This window comes from Psammomys obesus, unplaced genomic scaffold (genome assembly GCF_907164565.1).
Source record: "Psammomys obesus unplaced genomic scaffold, mPsaObe1.curated_primary_1811, whole genome shotgun sequence".
Classification (NCBI taxonomy): Eukaryota; Metazoa; Chordata; class Mammalia; order Rodentia; family Muridae; genus Psammomys; species Psammomys obesus.
The window spans coordinates 77,761-97,053 of NW_026592118.1; the positions used below are offsets into that span (position 1 = coordinate 77,761).

The window sequence follows — 19,293 nt, forward strand, 5'->3', positions numbered from 1 at the left end:
CCTGTGTTCAAATTTTCCGGTTCTGTTGCTCTCCTTGTGGGGTTCTTGTCCTCTCCAGCTCTTACTATCTCCCACTTCTTACATAAGATTCCCTGCATGTTGCCCAACAGTTGGTGGTAAGTCTCAGCATCTGCTTTCATAGTCTGCAGGGTAGAGCCTTTCAGAGGCCCTCTGTGGCAGGTTTCTAGGTTGCTTCCTGTTTTCTTCTTCTTCTTTCTCTTTGCCTTTCAGGATGGGGATTGAGCATTTTAGTCAGGGTCCTCTCTCTTGATTAGTTTCTTTAGATGTACAGGTTTTAGTAGGCTTATCCTATTAAAAATCTATTCTTAAACCCAACAGTCTAATAATTACACATACACACACACAAATACACATGCACACACATATTTGCACTCGTGCATGCATACACAACATTTTTCCCCAAACTCACACCATGCATATTGTGACATAGATCTGTGTATGATGCTTCCCCAGAGTCTTACAATGACACTACTGATGCTACTACTTCATCTCAGGGGAAATGACTTCTGAGTGTGAGATTGTAATATTCTAGTCAGCATCTATGTGCTTCTAGTTACACCTAGGCTAAACTCAATTTCCTAAGAACAATTCATGCATTTAAAATGTTTAACGGTATCATATTATAGCTATGAAATAAGGCCTTATTAATAAGTGGTCAGTACTTATTCTTGCTATCATTATCTATTTCATGATGGTTCTATGGAAATAGAACCATCTATCTCTTGAGATTTATCTCTTTATCTCTTGAGATTCCTGAAGATTTATTAATTTTTCTGACAGTGAATAGCAACACCATGTATGCTGTCACCTGAAAGTCACATACTCACTTTATGTTCTCTATGAGCAGTCATACTGCTTTTAGGTCATTACATACTAAATATGGTAAAAGTTAAAATGAAAATGATAACTCTGCAGGATCCAAGATGGCTGTGACCCGCGCACACCATATCTGAGTGGCAGAGGATCTTAAACTCCGAAATTGGTGAGTGGAGGGGCAGCTGAACCCAGAATAATAACCTCTAGGCTTCCACAGAGAAAAGGGGAAAAACTGTGAACTGAGACCATTTGGATTTGGGTCACCTTCGTACTTTTCTGGGGACTTCACCTGGGACTTCTCTGTGGACTTCTCCTGGGGACTCAATTCCCAGGCACTACCCCTTAACCATCACCCGACTCCCTCCTTGACAGAGATAGCAGAAGCAGCTGGCAGTGCCCGCCATAGAGCATAGTGCCCAGCCCGCAATGCTAGCTGTTCCTAGCAAAGAACCCCCTGCTCAGGATCTAGCATAGAGAATACTCAATCCCACACCCTCTGCCACTCCACCTTGACCGGCCTCCATACTCCTTCCCTGGTGGAGGTGAAGGCTGCAGAGGTGGCCTGCACTGTCTGCCACAGAGCATAGTGCCTGGCCCCCAGCTGCTGGTAGCTCCTGGCACAATGCACAGTGCCTGCGGGCACCAAGTTCTGCAGCTGCAGCACAAATGGCTGACAAATGGCCTACACCTGCATTTGCCCCAGCAGGTTCAAATGGAGAGTAGAGAACAAGGGGAACCCCTGTGCTTTCCAATTGGTCCTGCTAGACTTCAAGTGAGTGCTTGCAGAGCCCCAATTCCGGGGTCTCTCTAAGCAAGCAGCCAGACATCAGATCCCAACCACCCACACACCCATTGTGGGCAAAAAAGGGATTCTTGAGACAGCATTCTCAACATTGAAGCCCCTGCTCTGAGGGTCCACCAGAGAATTCCAGGCTAACAACTCCAGGAGCCCAGACAGATTTGCATAGAGGTGGCCAATAGGCCACTGAGGTATTCAGGGAATCTGCGCCTGCAAACAACACCCACGAACAGAGCCTGCACACAGCTCTAGCATAACATTCCTCCCTTAGATACAGCTGAAACACAAACGCGCACTCTCAAACCAGGGGACCTCTCTTAGCTTCCTGGAAAAAATTCCAGACACCAGATAATGACAGACTCAGTCAGAAGTACAGACTCAAGGAACAAACAGTGAAGGTTACAGATAAGCAGATGGCCAGAAGCTGGTGTAAGAACACACCCAACAAAAATCAGGAAATCATGGCTTCACCAGCAACCCCTAAAATCAATAGACACTTCAATTCAACAGAAACAGAGGAAAATGACTTTAAAGCTATGCTTATCCACTTATTAGAGGCACATAAAGAAGAAATGAACAAATCTCTAAAAGAAATAGCCACACAAGTGGAGGCAAATAAGAGGAAACAAACAAAGCTCTCAAAGAAAAAGCCACACAAATGGAGGGAAATGAAGAGGAAACAAATAAAGCTCTCAAAGAAATACAGGCAAATACAGCCAAACAAATAGAGGCACAAGTACAGGCACAATTAGTAGCATATACAGAGGAAATGAACAAAAAATAAGACACCATCATAGAAAGATAGGAATCCACATTCAAACAGATGAAGGTAATGGTGCAAGCCATGAAAACAGAATTAGAATCAATGAAGAAAACACAAAAAGAAAACCCTGGAGCTGGAGAACTTAGAGAAAAGATTAGGAACCACAAAGGTAAGCATCACTAATAGAATACAAAAGATGGAAGAGAGAATCCCAGGTGATGAAGATACACTTGCAGAAATTGATATTTCTCTCAAAGAAAAAGTAAAATCTGAAAAGTTCCGAATATAAAATATCCAAGAAATCAAGGATGCCATGAAAAGACCAAATCTAAGAATAATAAGAATAGATGAAAAAGAAGATTTAAGGCTCCAAGGTCCAGAAAATATTTTCAAGAAAATCATAAAAGAAAATTTTCCAACTTGAAGATATGTCCATAAACACACAAGAAGCCAGAACACCAACTAGACTATACCAGAAAAGAAACTCTCTACATCACATCATAGTCAAAACACTAAACCTACAGAACAAAGAAAAAACATTAAAGGCAGCAAGGGATAAAGGCCAAGTAACATATAAAGGTAGACCTATCAGAATCACAGCAGACTTCTCAACAGAAACTAGGAGAGCCAGAAGAGCCTGGGCAGATGTCATGCAGACTGTAAGGGACCACTGATGCCAATGCAGACTACTATACCCAGCAAAGATTTCAATCAACATAGATGGAAAAAACAAAATATTCTATGACAAAAATAAACTTAAACAAAATTTACACAGCAACCCAGCCCTACAGAAGATACTAGAAGGAAAACTTCAATCCAAATAAAATAACTACACCCAAGAAAACATAGGATATAGATAACCTCATAACTAAAAATTAAAAGACAACAAGCAATGAAACACAGTAAGACCAGCAACTCCACAATAAAATAAACTAACATTCATTAGTCACTATTATCTATCAACATCAACAGACTCAACTCTCCAATAAAAAGACACAAACAGAATGGTTGTGGAAACAGGATCCAACATTCTGCTGCATCGAAGAAACACACCTCTGCAACAAAGATAAACACTACCTCAGAGTAAAGGGCTGGAAAAAATGTTTTACAAGCAAATGGATCCAGAAAACAAGCTGGGGTAGCTATCCTCATATCTAATAAAATAAAGTTTCAACTAAAATTAATCAAAAAAGATGAGGAGGGGCACTACATTCTTATCAAAGGAAAAATCAACCAGGAGGACATAACAGTTCTGAACACTATGCCCCAAATACAAGACTACCTACATTTGTAAATGAAATATTTACATGCAAATGTAAATGAGCTTAAATCACTCATCGATCCCAACACCTTAATAGTGGGAGACTTCAACACTTCACTCTCATCAAGAGACAGATCATCTAGACAGAAGCTAAATAGGGAAATAAAGACACTTAAAGAGGTCCTAAATCAAATGGACCTCATGGATGTCTACAGAACTTTTCACCCAAATTCAAAAGAGTATATCTTCTTTTCAGCATCTCATGGAACCTTTTCCAAAATATACCCTATAGTTGGTCACAAAGCAAGCCTCAGGAGATACAAGAAGATTGAAATAATCCTTTATATTCTATCCAACCACCATGGACCAAAGCTGGACCTCAACAATAATGGAGATAACAAAAAGCCTAAACACACATGGAAACTGAACAACTCCCTACTCAATGACAGCTGGGTTAAGGAAGAAATAAAGAAATTAAAGACTTCTGAGAATTCAATGAAAATGAAGGCACAACATACCAAACTAATGGGACACAATGAAAGCAGTGCTCAGAGGACAATTCATAGGACTAAATGCCTTCAAGAAGAAATTTGAAACATCTCATACAAGCAACTTAATGGGCCAATTGAAAGATCTAGAAAAAAAAAGAAGCAGATACACCCAAGAGGAGCAGACAGATGGAAATAATCAAACTCAGGGCTGAAATCAAGAAATTAGAATCAAATAAAACTCTTCAAAGAATCAATGAAACAAAGAGCTGGTTCTTTGAGAAAATTAACAAGATAGACAAACCCTTAGCCAAACTAAAAGGCAGAGAAAAACTATTCAAATCAGCAAAATCAGAAATGAAAGGGGGACATAAGCATAGACACCAAGAAAATTAAAACAATCCTCAGGTCTTACTACAAAAGCCTATATGCCACAAAATTTGAAAATCTAAATGAAATGGACAATTTCCTTGATAGAATTCATTTACCAATATAAGTCAAGATCAGGTAGAAAGAGTTAATAGTGCTATATCCCCCAAGGAAATAGAAGCAGTCAAAAAAAAAAATCTCCCTTCAAAAAAATCCCTGGGCTATGTGATTTCTATGCAGAATTCTACCAGACCTTCAAAGAAGGGCTAACTCCAATTTTCTTCAAACTATTCCACAAAATAGAAGCAGAAGGAACATTACCAGACTCATTCTATGAAGCCAGTCACCTTGATACCTAAACCACACAAAGACCCAACAAAAAAAGAGAACTCCAGACCTCTCTCTCTTATGAACATCGATGCAAAAATACTCAATAAAATACTTGCAAACCAAATCCAAGAACACATCAAAGATATCATCCACCATGACTAAGTAGGCTTCATCCCAGGCATGCAAGGGTGGTTCAACATACAGAAATCCATCAATGTAATCCACCATATAAACAAACTGAAGGAGAAAACCCACATGACCTTAGATGCCGAAAAAGCATTTGACAAAGTCCAACACCCATTCATGTTTAAAGCCTTGCAGAGATCAGGAATACAAGGTATATACCTAAACATAGTAAAGGCAATATACAGCAAGCCTATATCCAACATCAAACTAAATGGAGAGAAACTTAAATCAATCCCATTGAAATCAGGGATAAGGCAAGGCTGCCCACTCTCTCCATATCTTTTCAACATTGTACTTGAAGTCCTAGTTAAAGCAATAAGACAACTGAAGGAGATTAAAGGGATACAAATTGGAAAGGAAGAGGTCAAATTTTCACTGTTCACAGGTGATATGATAGTATACATGAGTGAGCCCAAAAATTCTGCCAGGGAACTCCTACAGCTGATAAACACCTTCAGCAAAGTGGCTGGATACAAAATTAACTAAAAAAAAAAAAAAAAAAAAAAAAAAAAAAACAGAAGCCCTCCTGTATACCAAAGACAAAAGGGCCAAGAACGAAATTAGGGAAACAGCACCCTTAACAATAGCCACTAATAACATAAAGTACCTTGGGGTGACTCTAACCAAGCAAGTGAAAGACCTGTTTGAAAAAAAACTTCAAGTCTCTGAAGAAAGAAATTGAAGACGATATCAGAAGTTGGGAAGATCTCCCGTGCTCATGGATCAGTAGGATTAACATAGTAAAAATGGCCATCTTGCCAAAAGCAATCTACAGATTCAATGCAATTCCCATCAAAATACCAGCACAATTGTTTACAGACCTTGAAAGAAAAATTCTCAGCTTCATATGGAAAAACAAAAAAACCCAGAATTTCCAAAACGATCTTGTAGAACAACAGATAGTCTAGATATATCTCCATCCCTGATCTCAAGCTGTATTACAGAGCAATAGTTGTAAAAACTGCATGGTATTGGCATAGAAACAGAATGGTGAATCAATGGAACCAAATTGAAGACACAGAGATAAACCCACACACCTGTGGATACTTGATTTTTGACAAAGAAGCCAAATCCATTCAATGGAAAAAAGACAGCATCTTCAACAAATGGTGCTGGTCCAACTGGATGTCTACATGCAGTAAAAGGAAAATAGGTTCATATTCATCATCCTGCACAAAACTAAAGTCCAAGTGGATCAAAGACCTCAACATAAAACGAGACACACTAAATCGGTTAGAAGAAAAAGTGGGAAGAGCCTTGAACTCATTGGCACTGGAGACAAGTTTTTGAACAGAACACCAACAGCACAGGGTCTAAGATCAACAATCAATAAATGGGACCTCATGAAACTGAAAAGTTTCTGTAAAGCAAAGGACACTGTACTCAGAACAAAACGACAGCCTACAGACTGGGAAAGGATCTTCACCAACCCTATATCTGACAGAGGGCTGATATCCAGAATATATAAAGAACTAAAGAAGTTAAAAAGAAATAAATCAAATAATCCAATTAAAAAACGGGGTACAGAGCTAAATACAGAATTCTCTGTAAAGGAATATAGAATAGCAGAGAAACACTTAAAGAGATGCTCAACGTCCTTAGCCATCAGAGAGATGCATATCAGAACTTTTTTTTCCCTGTTGATGATTAGCTCAATACCATGTATACAACTTGGGACATGACTACATTGAAATTCTTTGTAAAGTAAAAGTAACATCTTCCATAAATATAGGGTATATAGACTGACTAACACAACAAGCTCAAGACAAAGGTCTTTTGGAGGATCTGGTGTGGTCTCTGCTACAGAGTTATCACAGAAGTCACTAGGCTATTAACCATGTTTACTTCCAGACTTCTGGAGAAAAAGCAGGTTATCACTCCCTTTGAAGAGAACACCCTGTGTATTTAACATTTCTGGTTCCTCTAGTGCTTTTCTATTACCCCCAAAACCTCTGTGCCTCTAATACATAGGTATATGGATTTACGTCTAAGTCTTCAATTTGATAGATTGATCAACATGTTTTTTTCTTGGGAATACTGTTCCAAAATGCTGTTTTGATTACTATAGCCCTGTAGTATAGTAATTTGAGATCAGAGATGGTGATACCTCTAGCAGTTTTTTTCCTTTTTTATTTTTTATATTAATTACAGTTTATTTACTTTGTATCCCAGCTGTAGCCCCATTCCTCATTCCCTCCCAATCCCACACTCCCTCCCTTGTCTCCTCCCTGCCCTTCTCTAAGTCCACTGATAGGTGAGGTCCTCCTCCCCTTTCATCTGACCCTAACTTATCAGGTCTCTCCAGGACTGGCTGCAATGTCCTCCTCTGTGGCCTAGATAGGTTGTTCTTCCCACGGGGGCGTGGGGAGGTCAAAGAGCTAGCCACTGAGTTCATGTCAGAGACAGTTCCTCTTCCCCTTACTAGGGAAACCACTTGGATACTGAGCTGCCATGGGCCACATCCAAGTAGGAGCTCTAGGAGAGAGCTTTTGCAGGGAACTGTGTCAAAGGTCATATTCTAGATATGGTTAGAGGCATCTGTTTCTCATCTCTGGATGAGGTCAGGCAGAGACAAAAAAGGACCCACAGAGAAAGGGAGTCCTCCATTCTGCATGGAGCTTCAGGAAAGCAGTTTGGACATGGTGGACTCCAACCTCACACAGCAGGGTCCTCTAACAACCATGTCTTTTCAAAGCATGAGAAACCCTAAGACAGCCAGATATGGAAAACCTCCTTTTGAGCTGTTGGTCAGGGGAGTCCAAGGGAAACACACACACACAACACCCATACTTAAGGTTCTTGGAGTACCACAGAAGAGGGTACAGAAAGATTTTTAATAGCCAGAGGAGCAGGACACCAGCTAATATATGTTTTCTAGATATGATTGTACCCATGGAATCTCAACAGTAGGTTGCCCAATCAAGAACTGCGTAATGTCCCCACCATTTGGCATGCCAATGTGGATGGGAAAAATTCACAAGGCTCAACTCTTAGATGAAGAGCTACAGGCAATTAATGGTTGCTAAGAGAGAAAGATTACGGTTTCTTCAGGAATGAGTCCCTTTTAGGTTATTCAGTCCCAAGTGGTCAGCCCTAAATGTGTTCATGTGAGCAACACTAAATGCATTCAGTATGTTATATAATATAATGTCTAAATGTAGACATATGTATAAGTGTAACAATAATAATCGAATAAGAGGTCATATATTTGAGAGGGAGTAGGGGACACAGGTGGAATTGGAGGAAGACATGAAGGAATGGAAATATAAATACAATACTCATGTATGAAGTTCTTTTGAAAAATTGATTTAAAAAAAAAAAGATTTGTAAAGAAGGTAAAGTTACCACAGTCCAACGATCCTTTGAAGGCTTTGAATCATTCCTGTGTGCATCCAAAAATCCTCCCAAAGAAACTGCTTTTAGTGATTAGAAACCTGAGAATCTCATCAGGGCCAAAGCAGAGCTTTCCCTGCTTCACTACAGACTACCTACTTACTGTTTCTACCAAGGGTCTTGGTTTCTGACCTTTGTTTTGTTATATAAAGCTTTCTGAAACTATTGTGTTGGAACATGGGATTTGGGGTTAACCACGAAGCCATTTTTTTCCCTGCTTCACTTGCCAGTTATAACAGGTTTAATTTCATGGTGCATGCTCTATCTTAAACAATTAAGTCGGCGGACTGAAAGTTGGCATCTGAACCTTGCTGTGTGTAGGTACGGGGGAAGCGACAGTGTCTGAGAGGAAGTAAGAAAGGACACTGTAGTTAGTATCAATTTTATATGGGTAAAGGGCTCACTTCAAAGATGAGATCCATTGTGGGGTTCAAAGATGAGGTCCATTGTGGGGTCCAAAGATGTGGTTCTAGCAGATCCATGCAGAAAAATGTTGGCATAAACCTACATCAACCTTTTGCAGTCAGCAGTCCTTTCCTTGAGGTTTAACTGTCCATCCCATGACGCTGGGGCGGGGTGCACAGCCCACCTCACCTGCAAGAACCACAGTGAGAATGTCTCTGGAGGGTGGAAACTTCAGGAATGCCCAGTAATGGGCTCATCGGTATCCATCCCCCAGCCTCTCAAACCTGGTGTTCTTTAAAAACCTTCCTAGGACTACGGAAGCAAGACAAGATGGTCTCCTGCGGGAGAGGAGACACCTGGCAGTCTTAGCAGCCCAGCCCCCTGCCTCCGCGACCGGCAGCGCGCTCCACAGGCCGCCCGCAAGCGCGCACCCGTGCGGTGGGTCGGGGGCGCGCGGCGAGGGCGGCCTGGCACGTCCTCGAGCTCCGCGGGCACTACGTGCGTCCTTCTGCCGGCGTCTGCTGTTTTTTCCGGGATCCGCACGCCTATCGCGGGGTGCGGACCGGAGCCCGTCGTGCAGCCGGGCTTCCGAGGGGCCTCGTGGGAGCCATGAGCCGCCGCCTCGGCTGGGTGGCGGCCCTGCTGCTGGAGCTGCTGCTGGAGGTAGGGCCGCCGGCTCCCCGCGCCTCCTGGAGCGAGGATGCAGGAAGGGCAGTCGGGGCGCTCGCGGATCTGCGGTGTGGGGCGACGGAGGGGCCTGGTGCCGAGACCCCTAGCCGTGCCTGCGCGCTGCCTTCTCCTGTCTGCGCCCCGCTGTTTGTTGGGGTTTGCAGCCCTGGGGGAGGGACCTTTGTGCCCGTCCTCATGGTCTCCCCGCCGCACAGGGCCTGGGGCGGCGCCGACTGCAGCTGGTTGGAGGGAGAAGGACTTTGCTTTTGGAGGCTTTTAGAGGCGAGGAGAAAAATTCCACGAGGAGCAGGGGTGGTGGGCGTACTGAGGGCGTACGGCAATTCCGTAGCCGCGGGAATTGGATGGTGGGTGGAGGCGCCGCCGATGCGCAGCCAGGGTTAGACCGTGGCTGTAGTCGCCTGACCTGCAACATCCTGTGATGTGAGCCATCCTTTCTACTCCAGCGGGTTCATTCAAAGGCAAAAGAGTAGACTTCTGGATTGGAGTTTGAGGGGTTTTGTTCACGCTCCTACAGCTTCACTATTATGAAAGAGTTTTGCATTAACAAAGTCAGTGTAAATGGGTAATGATATCCCTGGACCTTCTGGTCCTGCCTTAGATCTGTAAACTTCTTTGGTTGAGGAGTCAGCAGTGCTGGGAAGGACTTACTGACTTTCTCAAAGATGCTAGAGGGAAAGCCCTTTGAAAGGAAGGTTAGTGTAACAGTTTCTCCTTGCTCTAAATTCCAAAACAGAGCAGGGATTACTGACTTTTCTTCGAAATCTCTCTTACTGGACATTTAGTAGTTTTTGAAAAGTGCCACCTCTGGCATTCTTTCCACTTGTTCATATTTTCAAAAGCTTGATTCTACATTGATGGCTGTGGAAAAGGGAACCAGAGACCACTGTTTACAAAAATAAACATACATTTACCATAACACATCTCTGCCAATTTTTGTAATCTGATAAGCTCCTGTGTGTGTGTCTGTGTGTGCAGTACTTGATAAGATTATCTGCTGTTCTCTTATTTCAATGTTTTTGCCACTCTTGTCTTCTACCTAGCTTTGTGTGTATCCTAAAAGGCTGCTTCAAAGCCCTTTTTTTTGGGGGGGGGAGGTAGGGGTTCTTACTGTTTGTGTTTATTTTTTCTTTTTCTTTTCTATCTTTTTGTATCCCAGTAGTGTTTAGTAGTGAAATAAACAGGAGAGAGAGGCCAAGACCCTAGGGCTTTACATTGAAGGGCTAGAAGTGGAAATGCCTCCAAATTGAGTCAATTCAAATAGCTTCTGGGAAAAAAAAAGAATCAAAAGTAACCTCAAATATGACAACGTATGGTTGTTGCTTGTCATCAGTTTTTATTTTCAACTGTTAATTTACTGCTTTGTTGATTTGATGCCATCATGGTGAGGTTGTGTAGGATTCCTTCTCTGCTGATTTAAAGAATAAGAAGGAAGTAAAAACAAGCTCTCAGCACCCAGCCGAGTTTTATTGCAGGCAGAAATATACACAGGGAAAGAGAGAGATGGGGGTGGCTGGTGTATGAACTCTAAGGGGGTCCAGATCTGAGAATCAGAGCTTGCGTGGCAGAGCATGAAACTTTCATGTTTGGAGGTGGGGTGAGTTCCTTCTTACCCTCTTAATTGGCTGTTTTGGGCTGCTCCAGGAGATTGGATGCTCCAGACAAAGAAAGGGAAGCTGATTGGTTCCTATTGTAGGAAACTCCCCCTACCCCTCTTGTGGGAGATTTGAAAGCCCACTGAATAATTTTTGTCAGGAAAAAGCCCACTAATGAGGGAGAAGGAGCAGGAAGTGTGTTGTCTCAAATGTTCAAGTGAGAAATATATTAATCCACCTAGAACCTCATTTCCCTGTGTATTTGCCTGCTAGGGATCTGTCTAAAGCCTAACCATTAGTGTAGAAGGTTTTGTTCTATCCTGTAAGCTGTTTCATTGCAGTTGCATAGGAAGTTTTTTCAAGTGCCAGAAATGGAACTCAGGACCTCACAGTCTTGAACATAGTATCAAACAAGGTATTCTACCGTGAGCTGCATTCCTGGATTTGTTCATTTAATTAATTTTTATTTCCTTAGCTGCTAGAAAAGCCTAGGGCTTCTTACACATGCTAGTCCCTGGTTGTTTTTTTAAGACAGGATCTTCCTATGTAACGCAGGCCTCAGTTTCCCAGTGCTGTGATTACAGAGGGGTCACCATGTTGGCATATTTTATCTTAATAGTGAACGTAAAATTTCTTTGAAAAGTTTGAAAAGCCCAGAAAGGCAGAGACCTTATGCTTTCACTAAGTTCACTGCCTGTATGCTTACTTTCTAGGTAGCCCACTTATATACGATGCCTCTCCTTATCCTGATTTCTGGTAGAGAGATGTGCTCCAGTGATTTCTAGGACAACCAGGGCCATACAGAGAAACTCAGTCTGAAAACAAAAACAAAAAAAGATTTCTTAACAGTTTATCCCATGCAAGTGTAAAGAGAGGTCTCAATCTGAGTGTTTTCATCTTAAAACTGTCTGCTTTGAATCTTTTATCTGCGTACCTTTGGTGCTCTTGGTGGCTTAAATGTGCAGTCATGGTTAGAGAGCCTGTACACAGGTAGAGGGTCCCCTCTGAGAACCTGAAAACAGCTGGCGAAGGCCTTTCATGGCTCCATCTTCTGTTGACTGACACTCAGGGCATCTATTTTTGTTTCTTTGTGTTGCTTGAGATGGTTTCAATATGTGAAATTGTTTTCTAGTTGGCTTTGAGCAGCTGTAATGAAGTTTGGGTGGATATGCCATTTCTGCCCACTGACCATCTTTCATCAATGAATGCTGTCAAAGATCAAGCTTACGAGTTCTATCAGTGAGAAAGCTTTGACTAGAGAATCTTGACAGTTTGAAGTGGACTTTCCTGTCTCACTCTGACTTCTCTTTAAGAAAGTTCCTTGGATGTAGAAAGTTCTATTTCCATTGAGTGAACAGTCAGGGAATAACTTACTCTTACAGTTGAGCCCTGTTCTGAGCACTTTACAAACGCTAATTCACCTTAGCAGGTATCCTCATGCTCATGGTTATTTCAAGTACAAGATATTGTATAATTTGTCTCTCTGCTAATAAGTGAGGGGGTTGAGATATAAACTCAGGCACTTGGTTCTTTTGCTCCTCTACCATTATCTTCTATTGCTTCCAAAGTCTGTCCACATGAGAACATGGAGGGAATACACATCTTGCATTAGCCCAGAGATATTTGCAGAGATGTACATGCCAGCATGCAGGTAAACCATCAGAACTCCTCCCGGAACTTAAGTCAGTCCTTAGAGGGATAATCTAATTTAGTCTAATTTAAATATGACATTTCAGAGAGGGAAGTTGTTTGTGTACTGGATAGCAGGCATCAGCATAAACATTCCAGGAATCCTGGTTGTCCAACTGGACTTCTAGGTCAGGACTTAGAGCAGGAAGAGTCAGATGGCAACACAACCGTGCTGTCATGGATGTATCTTGCAGCCCATTTCCTGGAACCACCCTTCCCACACTTTAGTTTACTGTGAATTATATTATCAGCTAGTGGGAGTTTTTGTCTTAAACTCCCACTACTTCCCAGTCACCGTCTACCACCTAGTTAAATACAAGGTTAAATGCATGTCAGAAATTTAGCATACACTAGAGGTTGGTCACAGACAGGTCCCCACAAATGGGAGAAGTTAAAAGCTCCTTTTGAGTCCTCATATTCTAAGGTTGGATGCTTTTGATGGCTGGCTCCAAAGACCTTCTTATTGGAGAAGAAAACAGGAATCCAGCTTCTATTAGTGCTGGTGGAATAATGTCCTTCACTGGGTCTCCGTATTGCAGAAACAAACTAAAAATCAATTGCACGTTGTTTGAAATAGGAGTAACTACACCCCAAGTGTGGGGGCCTCCCTGGGACTTTTCCTTATGGCACATTGTTTCACCGAATTCTTTCTAGGAGCTAAGTTGGTGACACTCTAGAAATGGATTTAGTTGTTTCAGAGCAAGTGATTTTTGTTGTTGATTGTCAAAATATTTCATGCCCTGGAATTGCAACCCGTGAGTTTTCTAAAAATAAACTTTTCAAGTGTCCTACTTTTAAGAATATTTAAAATCTGAGCAACAGTTCAGTTCAATTCAATTCAATTTGAATAGAAAGGGCAACAGATTCATCTCTGGAAGGTCCAGGGAAGACTGGGCAGCCATATGTGAGGAAAATAAGATGGCAAAGATAGATGAGCCAGTGACACATGTCCACAGTGACAGATGTCCACAGAGTCAGGAGCACTGTCCAGAGCAGGGGCTACAGTTGGCTTTGCTTAGCTTGTGCAGATGATGAAGGCTAGCTGGATGTGGGGATGAGGGTGACATATACAGCAAGACTAGGGGTATAGTCATGGATGGCCATTTAATTAGGTCCATGGACATATAGTTTCTAGCACTTACTTTTATTGTATTCTCTCAGTGTGGCTGGCTGGACCACCCAAATAACTTCCATCCCACTTGCCCTCCCAGGTATCCTTGTCTTTCCACTTAGTCCCTTCCATTCCTAGTACATATCAGCTTTAAGATATAATGGAATTTATCTTCCACCATATAAGCAGTTTGGAGATTAATATTTTAATACTTTTATGAGCTGAAATATCCTAGGAGTCTGGGAGTGTAGCTCAGTGATAGAGTGTTAGCTTTGCATACGCACAGCCTGGAAGTTTATTCTCAGCAGTATAAAAATATATGTAGTACTTGGGATATAATAGAGACTTAGTAAATATTTGAATGCATAAATAGATACATGAGTAAGTAACCACTTGCCAGGAACCAGGCAGTGCTGTGATAGGAGGAGGCAAGTGATAAGGCTCTGAAGAGGGGGTTCCTGTGCAATATACATGCAATTCCTGAGTTTGTTGAATTTGTAAGATAGTCATAGTGAGGGTTTCCTGTCCTCAGTCGAGTTATTTGTTCTAGTTGTCAATCCCATTCCCTTTTCAACTTCCTTAGTCTTTATTTAAATATTATTCTCCATATATACTTAGTAGACGGTTGCAGAACTTAGCTTCCAGTTTCTTCTTTGTCTCTTCACTAACTACAGTACAGCATCTTGTGAGAGCTGAAAGCTTACTTTGCTGTTCATTTCTTAGGACCCCGTGATCAGTTTGATTATAGAGTGGAGTGTTAGTGTGAAGTGGGCTGTTATTTTTGTAAATGAAATTACTTGCTTGGTGCACAAGGGATACCACGGTAGTAGTTAGGTCCTGTCTGGATGGTACTGTGACTATATAGGCTCTTGGCTTTTCCTGGAATAGCTGGGAATCTTTGAATAAGTTACAGATTTAAGCTCTCGCTCTCTCACTGACTCAGTTGATTCATCTGTAAAAAGATAAGTGCCTGACATTGACAAAGCTCTTTGGAAAATCCCCACCAGGAATTTAACTGGATCTACAGGTTGGATTAAAAGGTTCTGAATGGGAGCCAGAGAGATGGCTCAGTTAAGAGAACAGACATGGAGTTTGGTGCCCAACACCCAGTTGGGTGGATTGCAGTTGTTAACTCCATCTCCAGGGAATCTACCATTTTTATGTGATACCCCTATATATACATAATTAAAAATAAAAATAAGTCTCAGCATCTGCTTCAATACCCTGCTGGGTAGAGTCTTTCAGAGGTCCTCTGTGGTAGGCTCTATTCCCTGTTTTCTCCTTCTTCCAATGTCCATCCCATTTCTGAATGAGGATTGATCATTTTACCCAGGGTCCTCCTTCTTGTTTAGCTTCTTTAGGTATACATATTTTAGTATGATTATCCTGTGTCATATGTCTAATATACACTTATAAGTGAGTATATACCATATGTCTTTCTGCTTCTGGATTCCCTAACTCAGGATGATCTTTTCTAGTTTCCATTATTTGCCTGCAAATTTCATGATTTCCTTGTTTTTAATTGCTGAGTAGTATTCCGTTGTGTAGATGTACCATAATTTCTGTATCCATTCCTCAGCTGAAAGACATATAGATTTTTTCCAAATTCTGGCTATTTTGAACAAAGCTGCTAAGAACATGGTCCTTGTTGTATATTTGAGCATACTTTGGGTATATGCCTAGGAATGGTATAGCTGAATCTTGAGGTAGCACTATTCCTAATTGTCTGAGGAACTGCCAGATTGATTTCCAGGACAGGAGCCTACCACAAAGGGCCTCTGAAAGACTCTACCCAGCAGAATATTGAAGCAGATGCTGAGACTCATAGCCAAACTTTGGGCAGAGTGCAGGCAATCTTATGAAAGAAGGGAGAGATGAAAGACCTGGAGGGGTCAGGAACGCCACAAGAAGAGCAACAGAACCAAAAAATCTGGGCCCAGGCCTTTTTTCTGAGACTGATACTCCAACCAAGGACCATGTGTGGAGATGACCTAGAACCCCTGCACAGATGTAGCCCATGGCAGCTCAGTGTCCAAGTGGGTACCCTAGTAAGGGGAACAGGGCTGTCTCTGACATGAACTCACTGGCTGGCTCTTTGATCACCTCCCCCTGAAGGGAGAGCAGCCTTACCAGGCCACAGAGGAAGACAGTGCATCCAATCGTGATGAGATCTGATAGGCTAGGGTCAGATAGGAGGGGAGGAGGTCCTACCCTAACAGTGGACTTGGAGAGAGGCATGGGAGGAGAAGAGGGAGGAAGGGAAAGTTTGGGAGGGGGTGAGGAAGGTGGCTATAGCTGGGATACAACGTAAATAAATTGCAATTAATAAAAAGAAATAAATTTTAAAAATAAATAAAAATAAAATGTAAAAAGAAGAGATTATAAATATTATAGCAATTCCCTAGCAAGGTTGCTGTGTCCAGGTCCCTGCCAAGATCAGCTGTCTGCTTACAAAAGAGAGCTCCAGTTAATTCTTTATTAAAAATTGTGCTTCTGGTAAGTTGCCCATGCTCCAGAAAAACAAGTCCACATCGATGCCCATGCAAACAGGCTTAATTTTCTTTCTATTCTCTTTCCCTTTATCTTTCCTTTTCCTCTGGAATCCTTTTCTTTGACATAGAGATTATCAACATTGTTTTTTATTCTCTTGAAAATTTTCCAAAATTTGTGCTACTTTAACATCATTTTAGAATAGATATGCAGTCTTTTATTGTGGATTTAAAAAAATTACAATGGATTTGATCTCTCATTTATAAAAATATGAAGTTATACCATGAATTAAATGTCTTCAGTGGAGTCTAACTACCATTAGTAATTTGATACTTATTATTTCCTTGAAATACATAAATATCTTTTATATCAATTGGAAATGTAATCACATTTCCTTAAATCTTTGAACTTCTACTTTTCCTAAAGAATTTTATTGTAACATATAAATTTATGCTTGAAAATCTTAACACTATGAAACTCACACATTACTTTTATGAAGGGTTTCTACTGTTGTGATAAACACCACACTCAAAAGCAACTTGGGGAGGAAGAGGATTATTTCATTTATGCTTTGTTCACGTAGAATAGTCAAGACAGGAACTCAGGCAGAAACCTGGAGGTAGGAACTAAAGTGGAAGCTATGGAAGAATGCTGCTTTTTATCTTGCCTAGTTCACTTTGTTGTTTTTTTGGTTGATTGGTTGGTTTGGTTTGTTTGTTTGTTTGGTTAATTTTTGAGACAGTGTTTCTCTATGTAGCATTGGCTGTCCTGGACTCACTTTGTAGCCCAGACTGGCCTCCATCAGCCTGCCTCTGCCTCTCTGAGTGCTGGGATTACAGACACATGCCACCATGCTTGCCTTAGTTTGCTTTCTTACTGTCTTAGTTGTTATTATATCACTATGAAGTGAGGCCATGACCATGGAAACTCTTAGAATTAAGCATTTTAATTTAGGCTTGACCATCTTGGTGGGGAAAGTGGCTACAGGCAGGCATGGTGCCTGAACATGGAAACTCTTAGAATTAAGCATTTTAATTTAGGCTTGAACATCTTGGTGGGGAAAGTGGCTACAGGCAGGCATGGTGCTAGAGCAGTATTTATCCTGATCTACAGTCATCAGGCAAACAGCTGTTGAGCCTGGCATGGGGTTTTGAAACCTCAAAGCTCACTGCCTGAGACATACTTCCTCCAATAAGGGCATGCCTACTTCAATAAGGCCACACCTCCTAATGCTTCTAATCATTCTCAAACAAATTCATTCTCTAGTGACCAAGCATTCAAATATAAGAGCCTGTGGAGGCCAGTCTCGTTCAAACTACCACACAAGATCACCTGCCTATGGGTGTCACTTACCCCATATTAATATTTAATCAAGAAAATGTCACACATATATACCCACAGGCAATCTGTGGAGGTGTTTTTTCAGTTGAGGTTAGAGATAACGCTAACCAGTTGGTACATTGGCTAAATTTTAAAGAAACTGTCAAAAAGATGGAAGTTTTCTTGTTTTTATTTGTAAATTTAACATTAAAAGACATGTTTTTGATATGCAGGAAGCTACATGTAATGAATGTATGCAACTTAACAAGTTTGAATATAACCATGCTACCTTCTTCCACATATATGATAAACCTATTAACTCCAAAAGTTCCTACCTACCTTCTGTAGTGGTGTGAATGGAAAGAACCATGTGGGCTCTTAGGTTTTAATACTTCAGTAGGTAGAACCATTTGAAAAGGATTAAGAGGTGTGGCACTATTGGAGAGGTGTCACTGGGGATGCCTGTACCATTCCCAGTTAACTCTCTCTGCCTCATGCTTGTGGATCAAAATGTCACTTCTCAGCTACTGTGCCTTCCCTGCCTGCCTGCTCCAGTGCTCTTTTCTGCCAGGCCCTGTAATAACCAGGTCCTGCAGAAGTGATAAAGAGTCAGCAAGGGAGGCACAAAGAGTCAGGAACAGGAGTTGGGAGGAATTTTGCATCCTGACTGATTGGCAGTCAGACTGCTAAGCAGAGGTAGATTCATGTTCCAAAATATGATCTCCCGGACACAGGTTTTAACTCCCTCTTGGTCATAAGTTTAGTCGTCATTGATAAACCATGACAGAACAGAGTTATCTTTTACAATCCTTTTCCCTCATCAGCCTCATAACTCAACTTAAAAAATCTAGAGGTGTATTTTGCCAAAGCATGGCAACCTGTTCTCAGGCTGGTAGCTCTTTCGTTTTCAATGACATCATACAGATTATCTCCCAGACAGCTAGGACAGATTGTCATGTCCTGAGCAGTGTAGTATTAGCTCATATGGTCAGAGTTTTAATTGTCATTAGGCCTAAGACAAATCTTCAGGCCAAAGCTGCTGTTGTTATTCAGTCTCTGTCATGATTCAATGTTTATATCTTTGTAGAATTTGATTAAATGTCTAATATTGGTGTTCATTTGTTCCTTGGTCATATGACACCACAGTGGTCCTGCCCGAGTTAACTTGTCTAAGAAAGGGAGGTCTTAATACTTCATTCTTTTGTCATTCATTCACACCATTCTTCATCCATTAGTATAAGTCCCAGTATAGGGCAAGATAACTCCACCCAATCTTACATTTTTGCTGTATCTTTTCCAAAAGCGGCATACCATAAGAGGTCCCCAGTTGTCCCCAATATGCCACCTGAGTGTATAATAGGAGTTTATAATAGGAAGAGGCTTTTAATCTGTTCTGCTGCCAACTCCTCTAGCCCACTGAATCTTGTTTACCTTTTTAAGTTTACTTTGTTCTGATCATCTTGTTCCTAAGTAAGTACAGGGGCAGCTGTTCCTAGTGGGGTCATAGCATCATTAGGAGGTCTCTGGAGTTATTATTTGAGTCACAACTGCCAGCACATAAGGAAGACCT

The 19,293-nt window shown here is 41.4% G+C and overlaps 1 protein-coding gene across 1 annotated transcript in view; it reads left to right on the forward strand.

Moving 5' to 3' along the window:
* Positions 1–9,284: 9,284 nt before the first annotated feature.
* Vopp1 (VOPP1 WW domain binding protein) overlaps positions 9,285–19,293 on the forward strand; it is a 72,947-nt gene continuing 62,938 nt past the window's right edge. Inside the window, exon 1 of the mRNA XM_055612996.1 lies at positions 9,285–9,494. Coding sequence (XP_055468971.1) covers positions 9,441–9,494 — 54 coding nt within the window. The 5' untranslated portion in view covers positions 9,285–9,440. The remainder of the gene's footprint in view (positions 9,495–19,293) is intronic.